The 22,965-nt window shown below is 35.3% G+C and overlaps 3 protein-coding genes and 1 pseudogene across 3 annotated transcripts; 3 read left to right on the forward strand and 1 right to left on the reverse strand.

Moving 5' to 3' along the window:
* Positions 1-2,699: 2,699 nt before the first annotated feature.
* On the reverse strand, positions 2,700-4,352 carry LOC130957672 (uncharacterized). The gene has a single exon (XM_057884519.1). It carries the CDS (start codon positions 4,350-4,352, stop codon positions 2,700-2,702), a length of 1,653 nt encoding a protein of 550 aa, XP_057740502.1.
* Positions 4,353-6,363: 2,011 nt separating this feature from the next.
* Positions 6,364-7,251, forward strand: LOC130957673 (uncharacterized). The gene has a single exon (XM_057884520.1). The coding sequence runs from the start codon at positions 6,364-6,366 to the stop codon at positions 7,249-7,251; it is 888 nt and encodes a 295-aa protein (XP_057740503.1).
* A 5,433-nt stretch (positions 7,252-12,684) lies between these two features.
* Positions 12,685-15,887, forward strand: LOC130954691 (UDP-glycosyltransferase 83A1-like; annotated as a pseudogene).
* Positions 15,888-18,952: 3,065 nt separating this feature from the next.
* On the forward strand, positions 18,953-21,652 carry LOC130954731 (UDP-glycosyltransferase 83A1-like). Its single transcript, XM_057881494.1, has 2 exons — positions 18,953-19,475; positions 20,602-21,652. The coding sequence occupies exons 1-2, from the start codon at positions 19,007-19,009 to the stop codon at positions 21,453-21,455; spliced, it is 1,323 nt and encodes a 440-aa protein (XP_057737477.1). The 5' UTR covers positions 18,953-19,006; the 3' UTR covers positions 21,456-21,652.
* The last annotated feature ends 1,313 nt before the right edge of the window (positions 21,653-22,965 follow it).

Genomic DNA, 22,965 nt, shown 5'->3' on the forward strand with positions numbered 1-22,965 from the left:
CAGGATGATCTTGTTTGTGGATTCGACCTGGCCGTTTGTCTGGGGGTGCTTTACCGAGGAGAATTTCTGTTTTACGCCAAGGCCGGCGAGAAAATCTGTGAATTTTTTGTCGGTGAACTGCGTGTCATTGTCCGAGATGACGGTTTCCGGGATACCGAATCGGGTTATTACTTGCCTCCACATGAACTTTCTGCAGTTAGAAGAGGATATGCTGGCCAGTGGCTCGGCCTCTATCCACTTGGTGAAGTAATCGATGGCGACTACGAGGTACTTGACCTGTCCCGGACCGAGTGGGAAAGGTCCCAAAAGGTCAATTCCCCATTGTGAGAAAGGTCGGGAGGTCGTTAACAGACTCAGCTCCGAAGCTGGTGCTTTGTGGAAGTTGGCGTTCTCTTGACACTTAACGCACTTTCTCACGAATTCTTTAGAATCTGCCATCATCGAAGGCCAGTAGTATCCTGCTCGGATTAGCTTCTTGGCTAGGGCTTTTCCCCCTATGTGGTGGCCGCAGCATCCCTCGTGGACTTCTCTGAGCACGTAGTTCGTCTGATCGGGGTATAGGCACTTCAGCAGGGGTTGACTGAGTGCTTTTTTGAATAGCTGTCCCTGAATGATAGCGTACTTGGCCGCCTCCCTCCTCAATGCTTTGGCACCCTTTTCGTCGTCGGAATGCTTGCCGCTTTCCAAGAAACTAGTGATGGGGTCTAGCCAGGAGGGACTCAACCTTAACAGGTGCAGGTTGACCACTGGCTCCTTCATCATGCCCTGTATGAGAGATCGGTTGCCTTCTCCCGATTTCGTGCTGGCCAACTTGGATAGTAGGTCTGCCCGCGTGTTCCTTTCTCTCGAAATGTGTCGGATCATGACTTCCTCGAATGTTTTACTCAGTTCCTTGACTTTTTCCAAGTATTTTTGTAATAGTGAGTCTCTAGCTTGATAGCTTCCGTTTGCTTGCGAGATAACGACTTGTGAATCGTTGCATACCTCCAGCCTCATCGCTCCGACTTCCTTTGCCAGGGCTAAACCTCCTAGAAGGGCTTCGTATTCTGCTTGATTGTTTGAAACGGGGAATTCGAATCTGATTGATTGCTCGTATACGATCCCAGCCGGGCTCTCGAGGATGATCCCGGCACCGCCGGACGTCTAGTTGGAGGCCCTGTCAACATGGAGCCTCCACCGTGTGTCCGTCTCTTCGGTTGGGTCCCCCGTTACTTCTACCAGAAAGTCTGTCATTGCTTGCGCCTTGATCGCATGCCGAGGTTCGTACCGTATGTCATATTGGGATAACTCAATAGACCAAGTCATCATCCTTCCCGCTAAGTCTGGTTTTTGGAGCACTTGTCGGATTCCTTGATCCGTCCTGACGATGATCTGATGACCTTGGAAATACTGTTTTAATCTTCGAGAAGAGGTCAAGAGCGCCAGAGCTAACTTCTCCAGTTTGCTGTACCGTAGTTCCGCCCCTTGTAGGGCCCTGCTCATGAAATAGACTGATTGTTGAGCTTTTTTCTCCTCTCGTACCAAAACCGTTGCCAAGGCTTCCCCCGTTATGGCCAGGTACAGGTATAGTGGTTCTCCGACTTTGGGCTTTCCGAGTACCGGGGGTGTCGCCAAGATTTCTTTGAAGTGTCTGAAGGCTTCCTCGCACGCAGGAGTCCATTCAAATGCTATTCCTTTCCTCATTAGATTGAAGAAAGGTAGGGCTTTTGCTGTCTACGCTCCGAGGAAGCGGGATAACGAGGTGAGGCGACCTGCTAGTCTCTGAACGTCTTTGACACATCCCGGGCTCTTCATTTGGAGTATTGCCTGGCATTTCTCGGGATTGGCTTCTACTCTCCTTTGGGTTATCATGAATCCCAGGAATTTTCTGGCTTCCATGGCAAAAGCGCATTTGAGAGGGTTAAGCCTCATGCCATGCTGTCGGAGAGATGCGAACACACTTCCTAGGTCGGTCAGGAGGTCGTCAGGCCGCGTAGTCTTTGTAAGGATGTCGTCCACGTAGACTTCCACTGTCTTGCCTATGAGGCTTCCAAATATTTTATTCATCAGCCTTTGGTATGTTGCCCCTGCGTTTTTCAGTCCGAACGGCATCACCTTGTAGCAATAGGTCCCTCCGGGTGTTATGAATGCTGTTTTGTCCTCGTCGGGTCGGTGCATCGGTATTTGGTTGTAGCCGGAATAGGCATCCATGAAGCTCAAGTACCGGTACCCCGCCGCCGCGTCGACGAGCGCATCTATGTTGGGAAGTGGAAAGCAGTCCTTGGGGCATGCTTTGTTGAGGTCGGAATAGTCCATACACATTCTCCATTTGCCACTGTGCTTCTTTACCAGAATTACATTTGACAGCCATATCGAGTAGTCTAGTTCTCGTATGAAACCCGCTTTTAGGAGGCTGGCCGTCTGCTTGGCCACCTCCTCTGCTCTCTCCTGGGACATCTTCCTCCTTCTTTGGGCCACTGGACGGGTGTCCGGCATGACGGCCAGGTGGTGTGACATGACTCTAGGGTCTACGCCCGGCATATCGGCTGGCGTTCAAGCGAATAGATCTCCGTTAGCTCTAATCATCTCTACTAGGGGTTCTTTCAATTCATGTGGGAGGTTTCTATTAATGAACGTGAACTTTTCCTCCGTTTCACCGACCCTGAACTTTTTCAAGTCCCCCTCTGGTTCTGGCCTTGGCTTGTCATCGACTCTGGCGTCTAAGTCCGCAAAAAACACTCCAGATGATTTTTAGACTTCTTTCTCAAGGAGAGGCTGGCGTTGTCGCAAGCGACTGCCGTTTCCAGATCTTCTCTTATGGATCCTACAGATCCGTCATCAGCCACGAACTTCATAACCAACAGCTTCGTGTTGATTACCGCCTCAACATCGTTGATCATTTTCCTCCCCAAGATGATGTTGTAGGCAGTGGAGTCCCGTAGAACCACGAACTCGGCCATAATTGACCTCTGCCCTTGTCCTTGTCCCACGGAGGTCGGGAGAAATATTATCATGTCCGGCTTAATGAAGTGGTCATCCAACCCTATGACACCGTGTTGGTGAGTCATGAGGTCGGCGTCCCGTAATCCTAGCACATCGAACACGTTGCGGAACATAATGTTCGAGTCTGCCCCCGTGTCCACAAGGATTCGTTTGACGAGGCCGATTCCCACCCTAGCCGTAATGACCATGGGTGGGTTCTCAGGGACCTCGTCGAACCAATGATCCTCTGGCCCAAAGGAAATAGTTGGGGACCTCTTGGAGCTTCGTGCCAGCGAGGAGGAAATTGCCAGGATTTTGGCGTCTTTCTTGTGCGCAGACCTCGACTTTGGCGCTGTGTTCTTGGCGATCACCACGTTTATTATGGTGAGGCCGTGATCGTTGTCTTCTGGTCCTTGTCGCCATTTCGTTGATCGGGTCTTGCCGTCTTCATTGTGGTCGCGATGTCGTCTCCTCGGCTCCCTGATAAGGTGGGAGAATTCAGCCAGTTTACCATCCCTGATTTCTTGTTCTAGCGCATCTTTCAGGTCGAAACAGTCCTGCGTTTGGTGCCCGTAGCCTTTGTGATAATCACAGTAGAGGCTGTTATTCCCCCCTGTACGGTCTTTCAGAGGTCGGGGCTTCGTCAATATTCCATTTTCGGCGATTTGCTGGTAAACTTCTATGATGGGGAGAGTGAGTGGGGTGTAGTTGGTGAATTTTTCTATCCCGGGAGACGGTCTGGGTGCCTTGCTCGGCCCCCCGTCTCTGACCTGTTCCTTCTGCCTTTCTCCGTTACCATGGTGCCTGGGTTGATTGTAGGAGGGCTGCCGTTTGTTGGCAGCCACGACTCGGCTGACTTCCTCATTATTTATGTATTCCTTGGCTACGGTCTGGATCTCATGTATCGTCCAGACCGGTTTGGTGGTGAGGTGCTTTCGAAAATCCTCATTAAGAAGGCCATTCGTCAGACAAAGGCTGGCCACAGAGTCGGTTAGTCCTTTGATTTCCAGGCATTCGTCGTTGAACCGATCTATATACTTCTTGGTCGTCTCCCCGGCATGTTGGGTCACGCCGAGAAGATTGATTGAGTGCTTTGCCTTCGTGATTCTAGTAGTGAATTGCGCCAAGAAGGCGCGGCTGATGTCCGAGAAGGCGGCTACAGAACCCTGCGGGAGGCTATTGAACCACCGTATCGCCGGGCCTGCCAGGGTGACCAGGAAAGCGCGGCACCTCACCTCGTCTCCCACTCCTTCGAGGTTCATTTGGGCCTCGAAAGCCGTTAGGTGCTCCTGCGGGTCCTGTGTCCCGTCATACCTCATGTCTATTGGTTTGTCGAAGTGTCTCGGCAACCGGACCTCGAGGATGGAACGGTGGAATGGGGTGGCGCCCATGATGACAGGTTGCTACTTTCTTTCGGACCTTCCTTCTCCGTTTTCGCGGTCCCCACGCATGACGCATGCCCGTTTGCCTCGGGCGTAGATGATTGTATCGTTTCGCCTCCTAGGGCGCCGCCAGTCCTCCCGGCTACTCTCCGATTCTGATCTCAGTATAGGGGTGCGCCGGGAGCGACTGCTTCGGTTGGAGGTTCTTCCCCGACTCTCAAGGGACTGAGAGTAGTCAGGGTCGGAGATTCGCTGAGGATGCTCCTGATCTGCTAGTTGTTGCTCCAAATTCTGCACCCTGTGGCGTAGCTCCTACATTATCCTGGCGCTGTCACTGCCTGTTCCCCCAAAGGGGCGCCTCTCCTGAGCTCTCGACTGGAACCCGGTTTGTTGGGGAGGGGATCTTAACCTCTCACAGGGCGAGGCAACGGAGGCTGCCCCCTCGGGGGCTGCTGCGCGCCCGTGGTCCCCTGGACCCGGCACGATCTCCATTTAGCTTCGTTCTCCCCACAAACGGTGCCAATATTCGGTAGGTCGGGTACCGAACGGTTCGGGTTGGAATCCTGGTTGGTGAAGTGGGGGTCTTGCCTAGTCGTGAGCTCCCGGGCTGGCGAAGACAATGTTCCGAGTATTTCGTGCAAGGAGTGGGGGGTGTCACCTGCAAAGACACTCCGACGCTCCAGTCAATAGAGTGTGCAGGCGAAAAAAGGTGAGTGATAGGTGACGTACCTTAGGGGAAGGGTATGTCCCTCCCCATTTATACCGTGTCAGAGGTGGACCCTGTAAGGACAGGCCCACCTCCTTTGAGGTCTCCCTTGCACAGCTGTAAAGTAGCTGTCAGGGACGCGTGTCCGGATCGACGATCGAGGCGCCCCGCTTCCAACCGTTCAGATCGGGTGGTGCCCGAATCGGGCCGACCTATATTTAGTTTAGGCCAGACCGTAACAATATATTAATACACAAATTCATAATAAATAATTTAATAACTAATTTTTTATTTAAATATAATATTTTTATTATAAAAATTATCTTATAATATATATTTTATTTTCACTATTAAAATTGTCTAAATCCGTCAATGAATATATAATATTCGTTCTAAAACATTCTACTATACCAATTCAATAAAAGCGAGGGACGTAACTATCATGTACCAGCCATTACACCCAATTTCTGGCCCTAAAGCCATCATATGGTCCCAAACGAAAATAATTGAAGAGATCGAGTGATGTGCAAAACTAGAAACGATATGCATCTAAAATAATATACGAATATTTGTTTGATACTCAAATTTAGCATCAAACAAAGTTTATAATTTTTATTTTTCAAAATTTAATTTCTTAATCTGAAGTCTCTAATGTTTTTTTATACAAAAAATAACAAAAGAAATATTTGTCATCTATATTATATTACAAATAGTACTTTTTTATATAATATAATATCTACATAAAAATAAAACTATCACGAACTTTCAAGATCATGGACCCCTGCCGATACCCTGCCTAAATGATGAGCTTCTTGAATCATCGTACATTAGTCTTGTCATTTTATTGTACAGGATTATTTTAAGATTAATAATTAACATACAATTATTTTTGTGTATATATTATGGATTTAATTTTGATATATTAATGATGTAAGATTTTTTATTTTAATAAATAAAATAAATATAATATTTATTAAAATAAATAATTTTACGAGTATTTATCGATTTAAATTTTTTTATTATATTTTGTTTATACTATAAAGGAGATATTTTTTACGCATCTTGTTTAGAGTGTAAACGAGATATGGCACGTCAACGTGACACGTGTATATCTCGTTTACACTGTAAACAAAATATACACATCTTGTTTATACTGTAAACGAGATACGTGGAAATGTCATCTCGTTTACACTGTAAATGAGATAATAAAAGACAAATATTAAGCATCTATAAAAGGATGTGTAACCCTTGGTATTCTCCACACACATTTCATATTCTTTCTCTGTCTTATTTTTCTCACAAAAACAAAGTTGAATGGCCAATAACAATCCATTCATAGTTGTGCTTGTTTATTCCAATTATCGTATGAGAAATGGCGACAGCGGGGTGACATTTGAGTGTCAGGATCCTCACACTCAGTGTGTGGAGACGTTGTCGGATTTGAAGAGTTTGATATTGATCAAGCTCGGTAGTACACAAGCGAGGGAGATAGGTAGGGTGGGGTATAGGTTGCTAGCACCCATGGGAAATGGAGTCTTCCGGTTTCAACTATTCCGACTTCACGGGGACGAGCATGTGCGACTGATGTTCGACATTCATGGGAGGATCATGTGTGAACGGGTAATGGAGCTGTCCGCCGAGGTGGGTCACGGTGGTAGTGGGAGTTCCGTACACGAAACCTATGTGCAGGACGACCGACCTCTCGCACCACCGCCCATTCATGTCGCGATTCCGGAGCATGAGGGAGAGGAGGGTGAGGAGGAGTCAGATGAGGATTACGTGGCGGACAGTGTGGACAGTGAGTCTTCTGATGGTGGTGACGAGGATGAGTTTGTGCCGGAGACACCTGCCGGGGCTATGCGGTGCCATGTGCTGCCTCCACCTCACCCGATTCCGGCGCTATCGGCTGTGCCAAGTTACTATCACAGTCTAGATCTGGACGCCATGCATGAGAGGACCCTGGTTTCTGACAGTTGTGAAGTGGATTACAACCTAGACGGCGGTGTAGAGTTTTGGGTCGGACACAGGTACAGAAACCGAGAGGAAGTGCTTCAAGGTGTGAAGAACTATAATATTCATAGGAGTGCTGAGCACCGGGTGATCGAGTCCCCCCGGTTAAAGTACCATGTGCAGTGCCGTCAAGCCGACAGTGGGTGTCAATGGAGCCTCTTTGTAGCCCTTCGTCAGAATCTCAGATACTAGTAAGTTCAAATTTAATTGTGAATTTGAGTACTTTTGTATGATATGTTATGTAGGTTAGAGATATAGTGTAAGCATAAATTTTTTGTTGTGATTAGGGAGGTTCGGAGGTTTGGTGGACCACACAGCTGTCTAACACCCACCATGTCTCAAGACCATCGTCAGTTAGATAGCAGTCTCATCTGTAGGGTCATATTGCCCTTGATTCAGTCCAACTCCTCTATCACTTCAAACCCTCATACAGAAAGGTGTGTATGGCAAAGCAGAAGGCAATTGCTCGGATCTACGGTGATTAGGAAGAGTCGTACAACAAGATGCCAAAACTGCTTCAGGCATTGCAGAGCTGTTTTTCCAGCACCATATGTGACCTATGCGTCAAACTATCCTACGATGGACACCTCATGGTGCGCGATTGCTGCATGTTCGACAAAGTATTTAGGACTTTCTCGTCATGTGTCGAGGCCAACGAAGGTGCACCAGATTGTTGGATTTGTTGGTCATCAGATACCCTCCGATCAGTAACATGATATAACACATAGCGTACTGTCGGAGGGTTTGGAAATTGTCTGTCTGGGACATCTGGCAGACACGATCCCACAGCCACACCAGCTTCAGTGTGAAGGACTCCTTCCTTTGCGCCGCCTGCTGTGCTGCCACGGGAGGCCTGGCGCCGAGCAGCTGCTCCACTAACGCCCACATTTTCATATGGTAACACCTACCAAAGTAACGGAGGCACCCCCGACGGGGTTACCGTGTGCACGTAGGTCTAGGTGGTACGCCACATCCTGCAGGGTGATAGTGACCTCACCCCACGGGAAATGAAATGTGTGCGTCTCTGGACGCCATCGCTTTACCAGTGCCGAAATCAGGGAATTGTCAAAAGTAAAATTCCTGAGGGGCACCATGTCGCCAAATCCGGCCTCAGCCAGATACGGGACGATGGTGTCCGATGGAGGTAAGGTATAGCTCACTCGGGGGGGCAGTAGGAGGCGAAGCCTCTGAAGAATGAAAAAAAAAATTTAGCCTTAAGAATATAGTATTTCAACTTCCTAGCTTACACATGTCTCTACATTACATATTCGATAATAGGCAAATCCTAACTACAACGTTATAAATACTAACAACATAGCACAAGAATAACAGAGTTCCAAACTAATAATTATGTCATACCAACCTAGCACAAGCGTATAGAGTTCTAAATTTCTCCTACAGACCTAACTCCTAATTCATATAACTACGTTCCAGTTCTTCATGACTACCCTAACAACGACCACATCCTTAAATTAAACAAACATAACAAAACTAACCTCGAAGTCGGCCACCCCCTGGCGAAATGTGTCGTCTCGTTCAGTCTGTTAATGTCTCTGTCATTCTCCGCTTGGCCCACCATCACCAATTCGGTCAAAGGTATAATCAAAAAGGGTTAAAAGAGAGGAGAAAGATGTTAACAAAGTCAAACTGGAGCCCGAAACTAAATTATAAACAACTTCTATATATAAGCGCAGACAGGCCATATCTCGTTTACAGTGTAAACGAGATATACACGTGTCACGCTGACGTGTTATATCTCGTTTACACTATAAACGAGATATACGCAATGTCATCTCGTTTACACTGTAAACGAGATATGGCAAGAAAATTTAAATCGGTAAATAATCATAAAATTATTTATTTCGATAATTATTATATTTATTTTATTTATTAAAATAAAAAATCCTAATAATATAAGATGTTATACAATCATACAATTATACTCATTCTTTCAGAAAATATGAGACTTAATAGAACACATTTTTGATCACCATACATCAAGAATTTTATTGTGAACCACAAGCTAATTATTGATTAGGCATGTATAATAATTATTGTGTAGTTTTATCTAACAACATAAAGCTTTTATGATATTTTATCGTCAAGTGAAAGCTCTGGCAAGCCACCAGGAACGTGAAGATTTTTTAGAACAAGGGATTCCTTCCCACAACAGATTTTCAGAGGAGGAAGAAATGAACGAGGAGTTTTTTTAGTAGAACAAATTACTAAAATTGTTTTAAAGTCTATATATATCACTGATAAAAATAACTTCTAGAAGAGAAGGATATATAAGAAAATCCAATAATATTTTTTTAAAATATAAAAAATATAAATATATTTATTATGAAATTAAATTATAAAAAACTTTGAATCTCAACCGTCCATTTAATATTGAATTGCTAAGAATTATAGATGATGATCCTTAAGCTACTTTGCCCATTGAAGAATTGTCCTTCAGTTTGAGTAATAAAATACCTTGAAAAAATTTGCAAAGAATTTATCATAAGTGTTAACTTTGAGTAAATTGAGTTGGAGGACGAAATTGAATAAATTAAAATATTGAACATTAGATTAAAATGTGAGTATAATTTTAAAAATTAATTTGAGTATTAATTCGAAGAAATACAAATAAAGGAGGACACGGTGGATTAAGAAATACAACGAGCAATGGAGGGTTTTCTTTCACTATTACCTCTAAAATGTTCAATAATGGCAAATTTATCCCTTTCTATATTCTTTTTGTTATCTAATATCTATTATCCATAGTTCTGGAAATCGAATCGATCGATCGATCGGTTCAATCGAATTAACCAAAAATCGATCACTAGGTCGGTTTGATTAGCCTTTTAAACTGTTTAGCAAAAAATCGGTCAAAAAATTAGTCGAATCGGTAGTTAATCGGTGAACTGCCGAAACCGGTCGGTTTTTTACAAGGTTTTCGGTTCAAGAGCCCTCCCTCAAAGTTCAAACGGTGCCGTTTTAAATTCTAAAAAAAATCCATAAAAAGAAACCCTGATCCCCAACGCACCCAACCCCATTCCTCTCTTCTCCTCACCTCTCTGAAACTGAACTGCAAATTTTAAATTGAAAGCACAAAGAACCCTAGCCCTCCAGCCACCGTAGCCACTGCGCCCCGCAGCCCCCAGAGCCTCACAACCACGCTTCATTGTCATCGACGAACTCGTCTCCGCTGGGTAGAGGCGTCGCATTCGGAAGCTCCGTCGCCGTCGTAGGAGCTATGTTGCCGTTGTAGGAAGCTCCGTCGCTGTCCTGGGAAGCTGTGTCACCGTCGCAGGAAGCTCCCTCACCGTCGTGTGGAAGCTCTGTGGCCGTCGTCTCCTCTTTTTGAGCGCGCGCTCTCTCTTCGCCGGTGTCGCCGTCTCCTTGGTTTTCGTTGTCACTCCATATCCTCCTTGCCGCTGGTAAGCACTGTGGCTTGGATTTTGATAATACTGTGTTTGCCGATGTCGCCTCCTCCTCCTTGTCTCCTCTGTTTGCTGATTTTACTGTTAATAATTGAATTGCTGATTTAGGATTTTCATTATGAGTTACTGATTTTGTTAATTTGTGCTTATTTTGTTAAATTTTCTGGAAAGAATTTGTTGTTGATCCTCAGATATTGTGTTACTGATTTTGTGAATTTGTTATTTTATTCTGAGTTGCCAATGTTTATGAAACTTGTGTTTATTTTGTTAAATTTACTGGAAAGAATTTGTTATTGATCCTCAGATATTTGTGTTACTGATTTTGTGAATTTGTTATTTTATTCTGAGTTGCCAATGTTTATGAAATTTGAGTTGATTATAATGATCCTCAGATTTTGAATTGCTCTTCCGTTGAATTTGGAGTCTGATTTCTGGACAGAACTTTTGTTGCTGTTGCATTTTTTTGTTGTTGATTGTAACCATTGTGAGTTGCTATTTTTGTTTTTGTTTTTTTTATTTTATTTTTGTTGATTATAATTATAAGTCTAAGTGGTTGTTAATTATGATTTCTGATTAAGAGTTTCTTTATTTTGGTTTTACAAAGCATGAAATCCAGAACATCTCAGTTCTATTGGTAAAAACTTATAGGATGAATATATATGTTTAAAATTATATATAAATTTTTTAATAATCTTTTTAATATTTAATTAAAACCGGTTGAACTCTAGTTGAACCTCGGTCGAACCAGTAAACCAGTAACTTTACTGGTTTATTGACTGATCCGGTTCTCGCAACCTTGCTATTATCTCTCTTTATTCCCACTGCTTTTCTTTTCATCTTCCATTCCATGTAAGGGTGGCAAATGGCCTAAACTCATCAAATCGGTCCGTATAATTCGCCAAAAAAAAAACAAACGGGGCTGAAAAATTGAAATTATCACACATTAATAGTCCGTCTAATCCGCATCGTTTAAATCGTGAGTTTTGGCAGATTTTGACAGGGCAGGACGGACCTCTCAGTCGGGTTCAAGATTTTTTTGAAGATGTTCTAATTTAGTGTTTTAGATTATATTTTACGTTTGATTGATTTATACGTTCTAAATTTGTAGATATTTAATTATATATTTTGGACAATATTTATTTTACTTTGGACAATATTAATTTTATTATTTTGTTTCCAAAAACTTGATTTAGGATTATATTTATTATATATTTATAATTATAAAAATTATAATATTTGTGAATTTAAAATTATAATTTTTTTATATCTTTAAAAATTATTATAAATTTATTAAAATAATTGTAAAATTATATATATTATTTAATATTCAATAATAAAAAAAAGAATTTGGTGGACTTGGCCTATCAACCCACTGTTAAGCAGGACAATGTGAGATTTTAGAACTACTTTATTAAACGAAACAGGACGGACTTTTGGGGAGAGGGACGGGCTTCTCCACTTGCCACCCCCTAATTCCATGTGCTTCATATACGAAAATAATAAATGTCATCCAACCTTATATACCTAATCACATTTTTTATTTTTTATTTTTTACGACAATTGATTTTTCTATAGATGTTCTGTTTTAGTCACAACAAATGACAATTACAATGCCAAAAAGGAGACATATCCTAAGAGTGAAGTGTGTAAGTTGCATCATTTTCCATTGACATGTGTTGCATCTCGTGCTTATTAAAAGCTACAAACAAATGTTAAAATAAAAGCCGAGAAACGGTAAATTCTAGCTAGCAACCACCAACAAGGAAAGAAGATGAAAAAATTGCAATCATTTGTTACACTATTCTTCTATAAAAGTAAGCAAAACTTAATGCTACAAAAATATGCATAATCATTCATTTTCTCTTTTCGTTTGTAAATTCTATAAATTATTATACATAAAAAGATAAGTGGTTATGCATATTATTGCATTCATACAAACAAAGTTATTCCTATTCACCTTGGGGCTTCTATCATGCAAGACCCAACAAGCATTTATGTATGAGAAAGACTGAAAGAGTGACCCCTTTGCCAGAAATTGCTAGCCTAACTCGTTGGTTATAAAGAATCAAGAATCAACGTGATTAGTTATGACAATTGTAAAGAATTAGTCTTATTTTAGGTGCACTATATAAGTAGAGCTTCATTCGTGGTGTGAAAGATCAACGTTGGAAACCAACTTGAAAGTGTAATATACAAAAACATGAAGACTCCAATAGTGCTAGCTTTACCATACCCAGCTCAAGGACACGTCACTCCCTTGATGAGCTTCTCACAAAAGCTGGTCGAGAATGGATGCAAAGTCATCTTTGTTAACACGGAGATCAACCATAACCGTTTTGTGAGTTCCATGATGGTTAGGGAAAAAGACAATAATACCCTTGATGATGAACCAATAAAACTGGTTTCAGTCCCGGATGGTTTAAGCCCTGAGGACGAAAGAACCAATTTCGCCAAACAATGTGTTGGTTTGAAAAGCAGATTGCCTTCAATTCTTGAGAAATTGATAGAAGATTATGGAGTTAGTTGCATGGTTGTTGATTTATCAATGGGATGGGCATTGGAAGTTGCGAATAAGATGGGAATCAAAGGCGCTTTTTTCTTTCCAGCGTCAGCAGCTATGTTTGCTTTGATGAACAATATTCCTATGCTCATTCATCGTGGCATCATAGATTCTTCTGGTAAGAATATATATCACTTCACCACTTTGTTTAAACCCTAACTACTTATTGTTTTAAAAAAAAATTGTTTTCAGCTACTATTCAATGCGCTTTCTTCAGCAGTACTTTTAAAACCTTTTATGCTCTATAGTGAAAGCTAATATATGCCACTAAGGGATTAAAAAAGAAAAGGGATAATATGGGTAGCTGTTAGCTTTTGTGTTACTATGAAATAATTTAATTTTTCTGTTATTTTTACAAAAAAAAAAAAATGCTTTTGTTGTTTTTAACTTTTTATAGAATTTTTATATTATTGTGTGACAATTGTGTGATATCTTTGTATTGTTTTGTCAAAATTTTTATTTTCAAAAATATTTTCTGTTATTTTCATATTAAAAACAACAACAAAAATAATATTTTTAGAGTGGCAAAATTTTTATCAGCGGATTCATCTATCGCAAAAGCTAAAAATAAAGTTAAGCAAAACTATCGACGAATAAAATTTGTGGCTATCGTTTATCATATTAAGAAGAGTCATGCTAGGGAACCAATAGAATATTTGTACAATATGTACAATGAGTTATATGAGTTACAAAATAAACATCACCCATACTATCCAGAATAACTATCCGGATATTAGGAATAATAAATATCTCATGTCATAAAACCACTCATCCCAAAAACTTAAGCTAATGGAAAAAGGTAACACTAATAGTTATATCTCTAATACTGAATCGGACATCCCTAAACTTTTATTATACACATTATACAAATATTCTATTGGCTCCCTATACTCCCTCTATTAAGAAAAATGGTTTTCAGATTTGGATTAACGACGATTAGACAAATGTTATAAAAAAATTGTAACTAAATTTGGTTGTAAATTAACAATGAATTCAAAATTTGACAATATTATTTTTAGGAAATGATCAGATACATAATGAAAGATATAAAGATATCTGTCATTAATCTATTAAAATCCATCACAAAAGTCCTTGCCTAATACAAAATATTCTAGAAGTATAATTTATGGTGAAGTTGGCAAGATCTTAATAAAATATTTTATATTATATCATGCAATTATTTTTTTAAGAGTTTAAATTAATAAAAGAATGTACATAAATAATTATATCTCCATCAGATATTTAGAGAATTCTATTTTTGTTGTTAAATTCATTTTTTATATAAGATATGAAATTTCAGTATAAAATATGAATGAATCTATGCATTGTGCATGGTTTAAGTTCTAAAAAGAATTTACCCAAAATAACATATTAAACAGAGCAATCTTTTTTAATTAATATACATGGTTAATACTAAATTTTTTTTATTATATTAAATACTAAATTTTAAATTTTAAATTCTAATAATATAAAAATAAAGTATTAATTTAAATTATTGGCTAATATTAATAAAAAAGTATTAATTTTTTAATATTTTCTATTAAAAATTAATTATTAATATAAAATACATATTAAATATAAATTAAATCACACATATATACAAAAATATATTATGATTAATTTAGTGGTTAATTTTTTTATATACATGTAATTTTTTTTATAAAAAAGCATAATTAGATTTTGGCAAAACTACATACATCAGACATCAGACTATATGTTATGAAGATTCGATAAAGTAATTTCTATTGAGTTACCATTTTGAGTATTTTTTTTTTTCCCTGAAATTTTGATGGTAAAACTTAGGTGTAGTTGACTTCACGTGAAGTTGATAGTCGAGAGTTATTAAATGAAAATTTAGTCAAATAAATCAAATCATCTAACGAACTCTCAGTTATCAACTTCCCATGAAGTCGACTACATCTGAGTTCCACCAATTTTAATACCTGAATTTGCATTACATTGCAGGACTCCCAGTCACTAAAAGGACATTTCGGTTATCAGAAAGCATGGCTCTTATGAGCACAGAAACCCTGTATTGGTCAAACACTGCTAGTGATCCAATAAATGCAAAGACGCTATTCGATTATATAACGCATTGCGGACAAGCTTTAACCATGTCACACTGGTGGTTGTGCAACACTGCATAGGATCTTGAGCCTGCAGTTTTCTCCTTTCTCCCAAAGATCTTACCAATTGGCCCATTGTTAAGAACCTACAACACAAATTATATTACCACATCTTTCTGGGAAGAAGATTCCTCTTGCATGAGTTGGCTTGATCAACAGCCTCACGCTTCTGTCGTGTATGCTGCCTTTGGAAGTTTTGCTCTTTTCGACGAAACCCAGTTTCGCGAGCTAGCTTTTGGACTTGAGTTAACAGAAAGACCGTTTCTTTGGGTGGTGCGTCAAGATTCCGTTAACAACAAAAATGTTTCTTACAAGCATGAATTTGAAGGGAGTAAGGGTAAGATTGTGGAATGGGGTCCTCAACAGAAGATCCTAAGTCACCCTTCTATAGCTTGCTTTATAAGTCACTGTGGTTGGAATTCCACCATTGAAGGTTTGTCTAATGGAGTTCCCTTCTTGTGTTGGCCGTACTTTTCGGATCAAGTTTATGACAAAATGTATATTTGCGATGAGTTGAAAGTTGGTTTGGGATTTGATTCGGATGAAAATGGATTGATCTCGCGTGAGGAAATAAAAGCCAAAGTGGACAAACTACTTGCTGATGAGAACATTAGATTAAGGTCACGTGTGCTAAAGAAGAAGATAGAAAACAACATTCAACAAGGAGGTGCTTCTTCCGAGAACTTAAACAAGTTCATTAACTGGTTGAAGGAATAGATTAATTAAAGGTGAACATTCACGTATATGTGTGCAACTGTTTTCAAGACAAGTTGATAATTAAAAATAGTTAAATAAATAAATGAGTTTTCACCTTAATTAAAGTATATTATCAAATGTATACAATAATAATCTCTTTAGTAACTCGGGAGGTATTGTATTTTGTATAGATCATAGTAATGTTAGCAAAAGTTATAAGACTAAAGTTGGTTTATAAATAACCGATTATTTGTATAATTTATATTTTTGTAATATCAATTATGTGAGTTTTAATTTATGTTTTGATGTTTAAGTGAAAAAGTAGTTTAGATTAAAAAAAAATGTGTAAAAAAATTCATTACATATTTGTATATATTTATTATATTGCTTTATGTATATTTTTTAACAAAATAATCAACCACTTGATCATCACTTCCGTGCATGTCTTTACTATTAATCTATTATAACGATATATGAAAAATTTTTGGTATCTATCTATCTATTCTATTTATAATATATAAAAATTGATACCAACTTTTTTTATAATAAGTTTAAGTCATCTTTTTTTTTTTGTTAATAATACCACATCAACAATTCTAATGACTTGGCAAAAGATGAAAATCAACCAATTACTATTTAATAAAATGTTTTAAAAAAATTAAAACAAAAAACTCTTATCTATTATTATTCAATTGAAACATCAAGTACTAATTAAATGCAACAAACATATATTAAAAGTGTCATAATAATAATAATTATAAAAAATTTTAGTTACAAATATTCAAATTCCACAACTTATACATATTAAGACTCTTATTACCACTCTTCATTTTTTAATCTCTTATACTAATTATCAAAAATTTCTTAAATTTAATATAATATTTTTATATGTTTTTCATTCTCATTCATTTATTTTTTTAATTATTTACAAACAAACAAAAACGTAAAAATAAAACAAAGTGCAGTAATTAACACAAATTGAAAAATAAAAAATAAAAATACAATTTTGTATAATTTTAATATAAATAATTTATGTCTTTTTTAAAAATAAATACATTTAAAATTTATTTATAATATATTCTCTAAAATATTTTTAATATAATATTTATTAAAATACACTATATAATATAAATAATTTATTTCTTCGCGTATTGCACGGTTTCACTCTAATTTAATATTAATACACAATTATACTAGTTAGTTATGGGACCAAAATATAAAACAAAATTAATTTTCCTTAACTAATTAAACACGAAAGCTATGGGCCTAAATATTTTTATTAGGCCATTGTTTTGGTATCCTTTATCAGTGGCGAAACTTGAAATAAAATTTTGGGGGATCACATAGAAGATAATTGTCAAAATATTTTTTATATGAACCCATTTAAAATAAGCTTGTCTAATCTCATCTCTCTAGTTAGGGTGATATTGCCAAATTTAAAGCCGTTTTTCAGGGTCTCGTTCCAAAAAATTAAGGTCAAACTCATCAGATGTAACTTTTTGAACTTTTGAAAGTTGTATCTCAACTTTTTTTCGTGATTCATTAAAGTAGAAAAACTATCTACAGGTATTGATATTGTAAAAGTTATATGTTCTCCTTCTTAAATATTAGCATTCCTCTTAAAAAATGCATCAATTATTTAATTTTTCATTATTATTTTATATAAAAATTTGAATATATATCCTGTAAAATATGTAAAGAAAAAGTTAGAAGGACAAATATTAAAATTTATAATATTTATTAAATTTTTTTATCAATTTATACAAATACAATAATATTAATACTTATTGAATATTCTGTTAATTTTTATCATATAAAAAATTAAATTAAATAATAGTAAAATATAAAATAATATTAAATTAAATAAAAAATATATAATTTTTTATATTTGAACTTAAAGGTAGAGAGAGTGTTGTTTATTGAACTTATTGGGCACTTTAAGTCATAGTAAAGTATTTAAACCAATTGAATTATTTTTTATCTTTTAAAAAGTACTACTAATTTTTTTATAAAAAATTTGGGGGGAGCCATCCTTGTCTGAATTAAGCTCAGCCACTGACCTTTATTATTATATAATAAAATAAACTTAATTAAACTTTTATTTAACGTATAAAATAAATAAATTTATTTATATATTTTATCTACATCTCTAGTATCATATCTGAATCGATTTTTAAATAATTAATATATTATATTATTACTATACTCTTAATTTATTACATATGCGCAGCGTATATTCTAAAGTTTATTTTTGTTTGGGTTAAATTGATTAAAAATATAATTGTTTTATGTGTTAAATTATACATAATAAATCTATCATTTAATAATATTTAATTGAAAAATAATTTACTCTTTAATTTCTTGAAGAAACGGAGCAATTATTACCTATTATTATTATTTGGTATTTATAAATTAAATTTTTTGTTTACCCAAACGGTATCCCCCAACCCGAGAGCTTAAAAAAAGTATCACATACACTTGATCATTATCCCGTGGGTCGTTGGATGTAATTATTGTCTCGGCGGCCTTCTCTTTTCCTTTTTTCTTTGTGTTGACTGTTTTATACTTTTATACTATAATATTATGAATATGAATAACTTTTTTTTCTTTTCTTGTCTTTTTTTCACTTTCACTTCAAAAGACATTTGCTTGTTTAAGTTTTTTAAAAAAGTGGTACGTTTCAACTAAAAATAAATAAGGGTTTTAATAAAGTATTTGTTAAAGTTCTTATCTTAAAGAGATTAAATAATCAATATTTTTAAAAATTGAAAATTTTATTATATATTTCAATAAAAGCTTTTCTCCTTTAACACTTCAAATTTCTTTACATCACCTACATGCGAAATACAATTTTACTTTCAATACAATATATACAGCAATTCAAAATATTAAATATTAAATGATCTCAATTTCAAACAACTTTCTTCAGTATTAGTATATTAGTTGAATATTCTAATATTATTTTTTCTTTACTAGTCAAAATAGAATCTGACAAATTTCATTGACCCGTTTGGAATCTCCTATAACCTACACACACACATCATGTAAGCCATGACGATGATCATTTTTGAATATTCATAGTATATATTAACCCATTGCATAGATCTAAGTTACTATGAACCCAATACCATAAATTAATAATGAAGACGCCAACAGTTCTGGCTCTACCATGGCCAGCTCAAGGTCATGTTAATCCCTTGATGACATTTTCACAGAAATTAGCTGATCATGGCTGCAACATCATCTTTGTTAACACAGAATTCATACATGAGAAGGTGGTGAGTTCCATCAATGGATCATCATCAATAAAATTGATGTCAATCCCTGATGGTCTGGAACCTGAGGATGATAGAAGAAATATAGGAGAGTTATGTACCTCTATGTTAAGGACCATGCCCTCTATGTTAGAGAAGCTAATCGAAGATCTTAGATTGAATGATGGAGTTACAATAAGTTGTATTGTTTATGATGGAACTATGGGGTGGGCTTTGGAAGTTGCAAAGAAAATGGGAATCAATGGAGCTCTCTTTTGGCCTGCATCAGCGGCTTTGTTTGCCATGCAGTATAACATTCCCAAGCTTATTGATGATGGAATCATAGATTCTCAAGGTAATAATATACTCCTATATATATATATATATATATATATATATATATATATATATATGCTTCCATTTCTGTTAGTTTTATAATATCTGTTTAAAAGCAAATATTTTTTGCTGCATATATATCCTTAATTTATTGGTTAAGACAATTTTATAATATAAGCTTTGATACAAATATTATCTATTTAGGAATAATCATGTTAGTGAAGTAGAATATACATTAAAAAATAAAATATATATTAAAATAAATTAAACTACACATATATTTATATACAAATATATAATAATTATTTTGATAGTTGATTTTGAATGTAAACATATATTTTTATTTATAATTAAAAAATGATTAAATGTAAAAATATAGTAGTAATAATTGATATTTTGCATTCATAAGATGTTTGATTATTTTTATGGTGAATTGCTTTGATAGAAAATTTTCTGTTTGAAATGTCTGAAATCAAACTTAATATTTCATAATGCAATTCTAAGAATTAATTAAGAGTGTAGTCAATTAAAGTTAATTAATTAAAAAATAAGTTTGTTATTAAAAAAATAATACTCTACTACCATAATTTTTTAATATTAAAATTAAAAATAAAAGAAATTAATTTAAATTGACTTATGTTTATAGTTGGTTCTTTAATTTATATTTTTTCTTTATAATGTGTTTCACGAACATGATTTATTTACTTGGTCAAACGTTCTTTATAATAGAAAACTCCGGGCATTAATGAACTATGCGTAATTAAATTTCATGTATTTTTTTATGTATAATAATATATTATTAATAAAATTTATTATTGTTTTATTATTTGACTAATAAAAATATTTTATTTTTTATATTAAATTTTAATAATATAAAAATAAATATTAATTAATATTACAAAAATAAAATATTATTTGTATACTAAAATTAATTATCAAAATAAGTTATTATATATTTATGTATATTATATATATTGTTTAATTTATTTTTTATGTGTATTTTATATTTTATTATATATTTTATATTACTGTTTAATTTTGGTGGCTAATTTTAATATACACGTAATATAATGGTAATAAAAAATATTAATTGTCTAACATATTGTATTCCAAACATTTATGTATTTCATTTGAAACTTCTTCAGGAGCTCCAACAGCAGAAAGGAGATTTCAGTTATCACCTAGTATTCGAGAAATGGACACAGGATTAATCTGGTGGACAAATTTTCCAAAAATAGAAACTCAGAGGAAGATGTTTAAATATTTGTTGAGCTTCACAAAAACTCAATATTCCACAGATTGGTATTTTTGCAACACCACAAATGAACTTGAACCTGCAGCATTGTCTTGTTTCCCAAAGCTACTCCCCATTGGGCCATTATTGAAAAGTAACAATAATGAAGATAGCACAACATCATTCTTGGAAGAAGATCTCTCTTGTATGAGTTGGCTTGATAACCACTCAACTGCCTCTGTTCTTTATGTTGCCTTTGGAAGCACCACTCATTTCAATGAAAAACAATTGGTAGAACTTGTTCTTGGTCTTGATCTCACAAACAAACCCTTTCTTTTGGTTATGCGTCAAGATTTCAAATATGAATTCAAGGCTGGGAGCCGAGGTAAGATAGTTAGATGGGCGCCTCAACAAAAAGTACTGAGCCACCCTGCTATTGCTTGTTTTGTTACTCATTGTGGTTGGAATTCTACCATTGAATCTTTGTCTAATGGGGTGCCATTCTTGTGTTGGCCGTATTTTTGTGATCAATTCCTTAACAAATTATATATTTGTGATGACTTGAAAGTTGGGTTGGGATTTGAAGGTGATGAAAATGGACTAATTTCACATGAAGAGATAAAGGCCAAAGTAGACCAACTTCTCGGTGATGAGAATATAAAGTCAAGGTCTCTTGAGTTAAAGAAGAAGTTGAAGAGCAACAATGAAAAAGGAGGTGCATCTAGAGAGAACTTGAGAAAATTTGTTGCATGGTTGAAAAAGTAAGAACAAACTATGTCTTAAATTTTTTATAAAACAATCATATTAATAAAGTGAAAAAATAAAGTTAATCCTTATTAAACCGTTATTCAATTTGCATATGTGGAAATGTATTTCACCTAATAATCCTTTATTTGCTCATTGCCCATCTCATGTATCCGATCACATTTGGAATAATAAATAATATTGTGTTTAATTATTTATCTCCAATGCTAATTATTCTTAGAGTTTATTTTTTTTATAAATTTATACATATTACAATAAATAGTTTTCAAAAGTCATGTGTTTAAATAATATAATTAAATTAAGTTTCTTAATAATAAGCAAAAAAAAGCTTGACACTATCTTCTAATAATGTTATCAGATCAATTATTAAAGTCAAGGAGAATGTGTTACACTGTTTTTTCTCCCTAAAAATGATGTACATAAATTAATGAAGATATATATTCCGTGCATCACATACATGACAACAACACAAGTCAATATTTTAATCTTTTATTGGTTTAGGAAATCAAACCAGACTACTTCTTTTCGTGTTTATACATGGTACGTAATATAGTAATATTAATGAAAGAATCCTGTTAGGACTAATGGAATATGAGTATAATGTATAGTTGTCATACGAATTAGTGATTAAATTGGTCAAGTTATTAGTTTATTGATTTATTAGTTAACCAATAAATTATTGGTTGAACCAATAAAACTAATCTTACATAAATATAAAATATAAAATAGTTAAAAATTTAAAATTTAAAATACATATCTTTACTAACATTTTATGAAGAATCAAATCTTAACTTTTAAAAATAACTAATATAAAAAAACTATAAAATTTATCAGTAATACTACAATAGTATCTTAATTTGACAAAATAAAAAAAATAATTAATTCACAAAGTCTATCATCTAATTATAATATCAATAGATTTTAACACTAATATCAAAACAAATAACCTTAACCACAATACTAGCATTAAAATAGATCAAGTAAATTAATAAATTTTTAGTGAAATTTATATTTATATTAATAATGGTATATAATTAAAATATAATTAATTTAAAAATAAAAAAAAACAAAAATTAAATTAAATTAGATATTTATGTATACTATATAATTAGTATTTGTCAAATATAGTAATTAGAAATGTAATAGTTGAGTGGCAAGTGAAGGTTGCTTTTGTTCTAAGTTTTTTGATTCGAGATTTGACAGAGACATTTTAAAAAATTTTTCAAACAAACCGGTTCGATTAACCGGTTTGCACCATTTTTGCCGATTTTAACCGGTTTGATCCGGTTCTTACCAGTTCACATCGATTTTTTTCTTTAAACGGTGTAAACTAAATTGGACTAAGGTTCGATTCACTAATTTTTTTATCAAACCGATCGATTTGGTTCTATTTTTATAACTATAGTATAATATGTACAATTAACTGTATATTTAGTCTAATATAAACTAAAAATAAAAATTACTCATATTTATTCTAATTTTAAAAGTACTGTCCATATTGTGTTATTCA

This window comes from Arachis stenosperma, chromosome 10 (assembly GCF_014773155.1).
Source record: "Arachis stenosperma cultivar V10309 chromosome 10, arast.V10309.gnm1.PFL2, whole genome shotgun sequence".
NCBI lineage: Eukaryota > Viridiplantae > Streptophyta > Magnoliopsida > Fabales > Fabaceae > Arachis > Arachis stenosperma.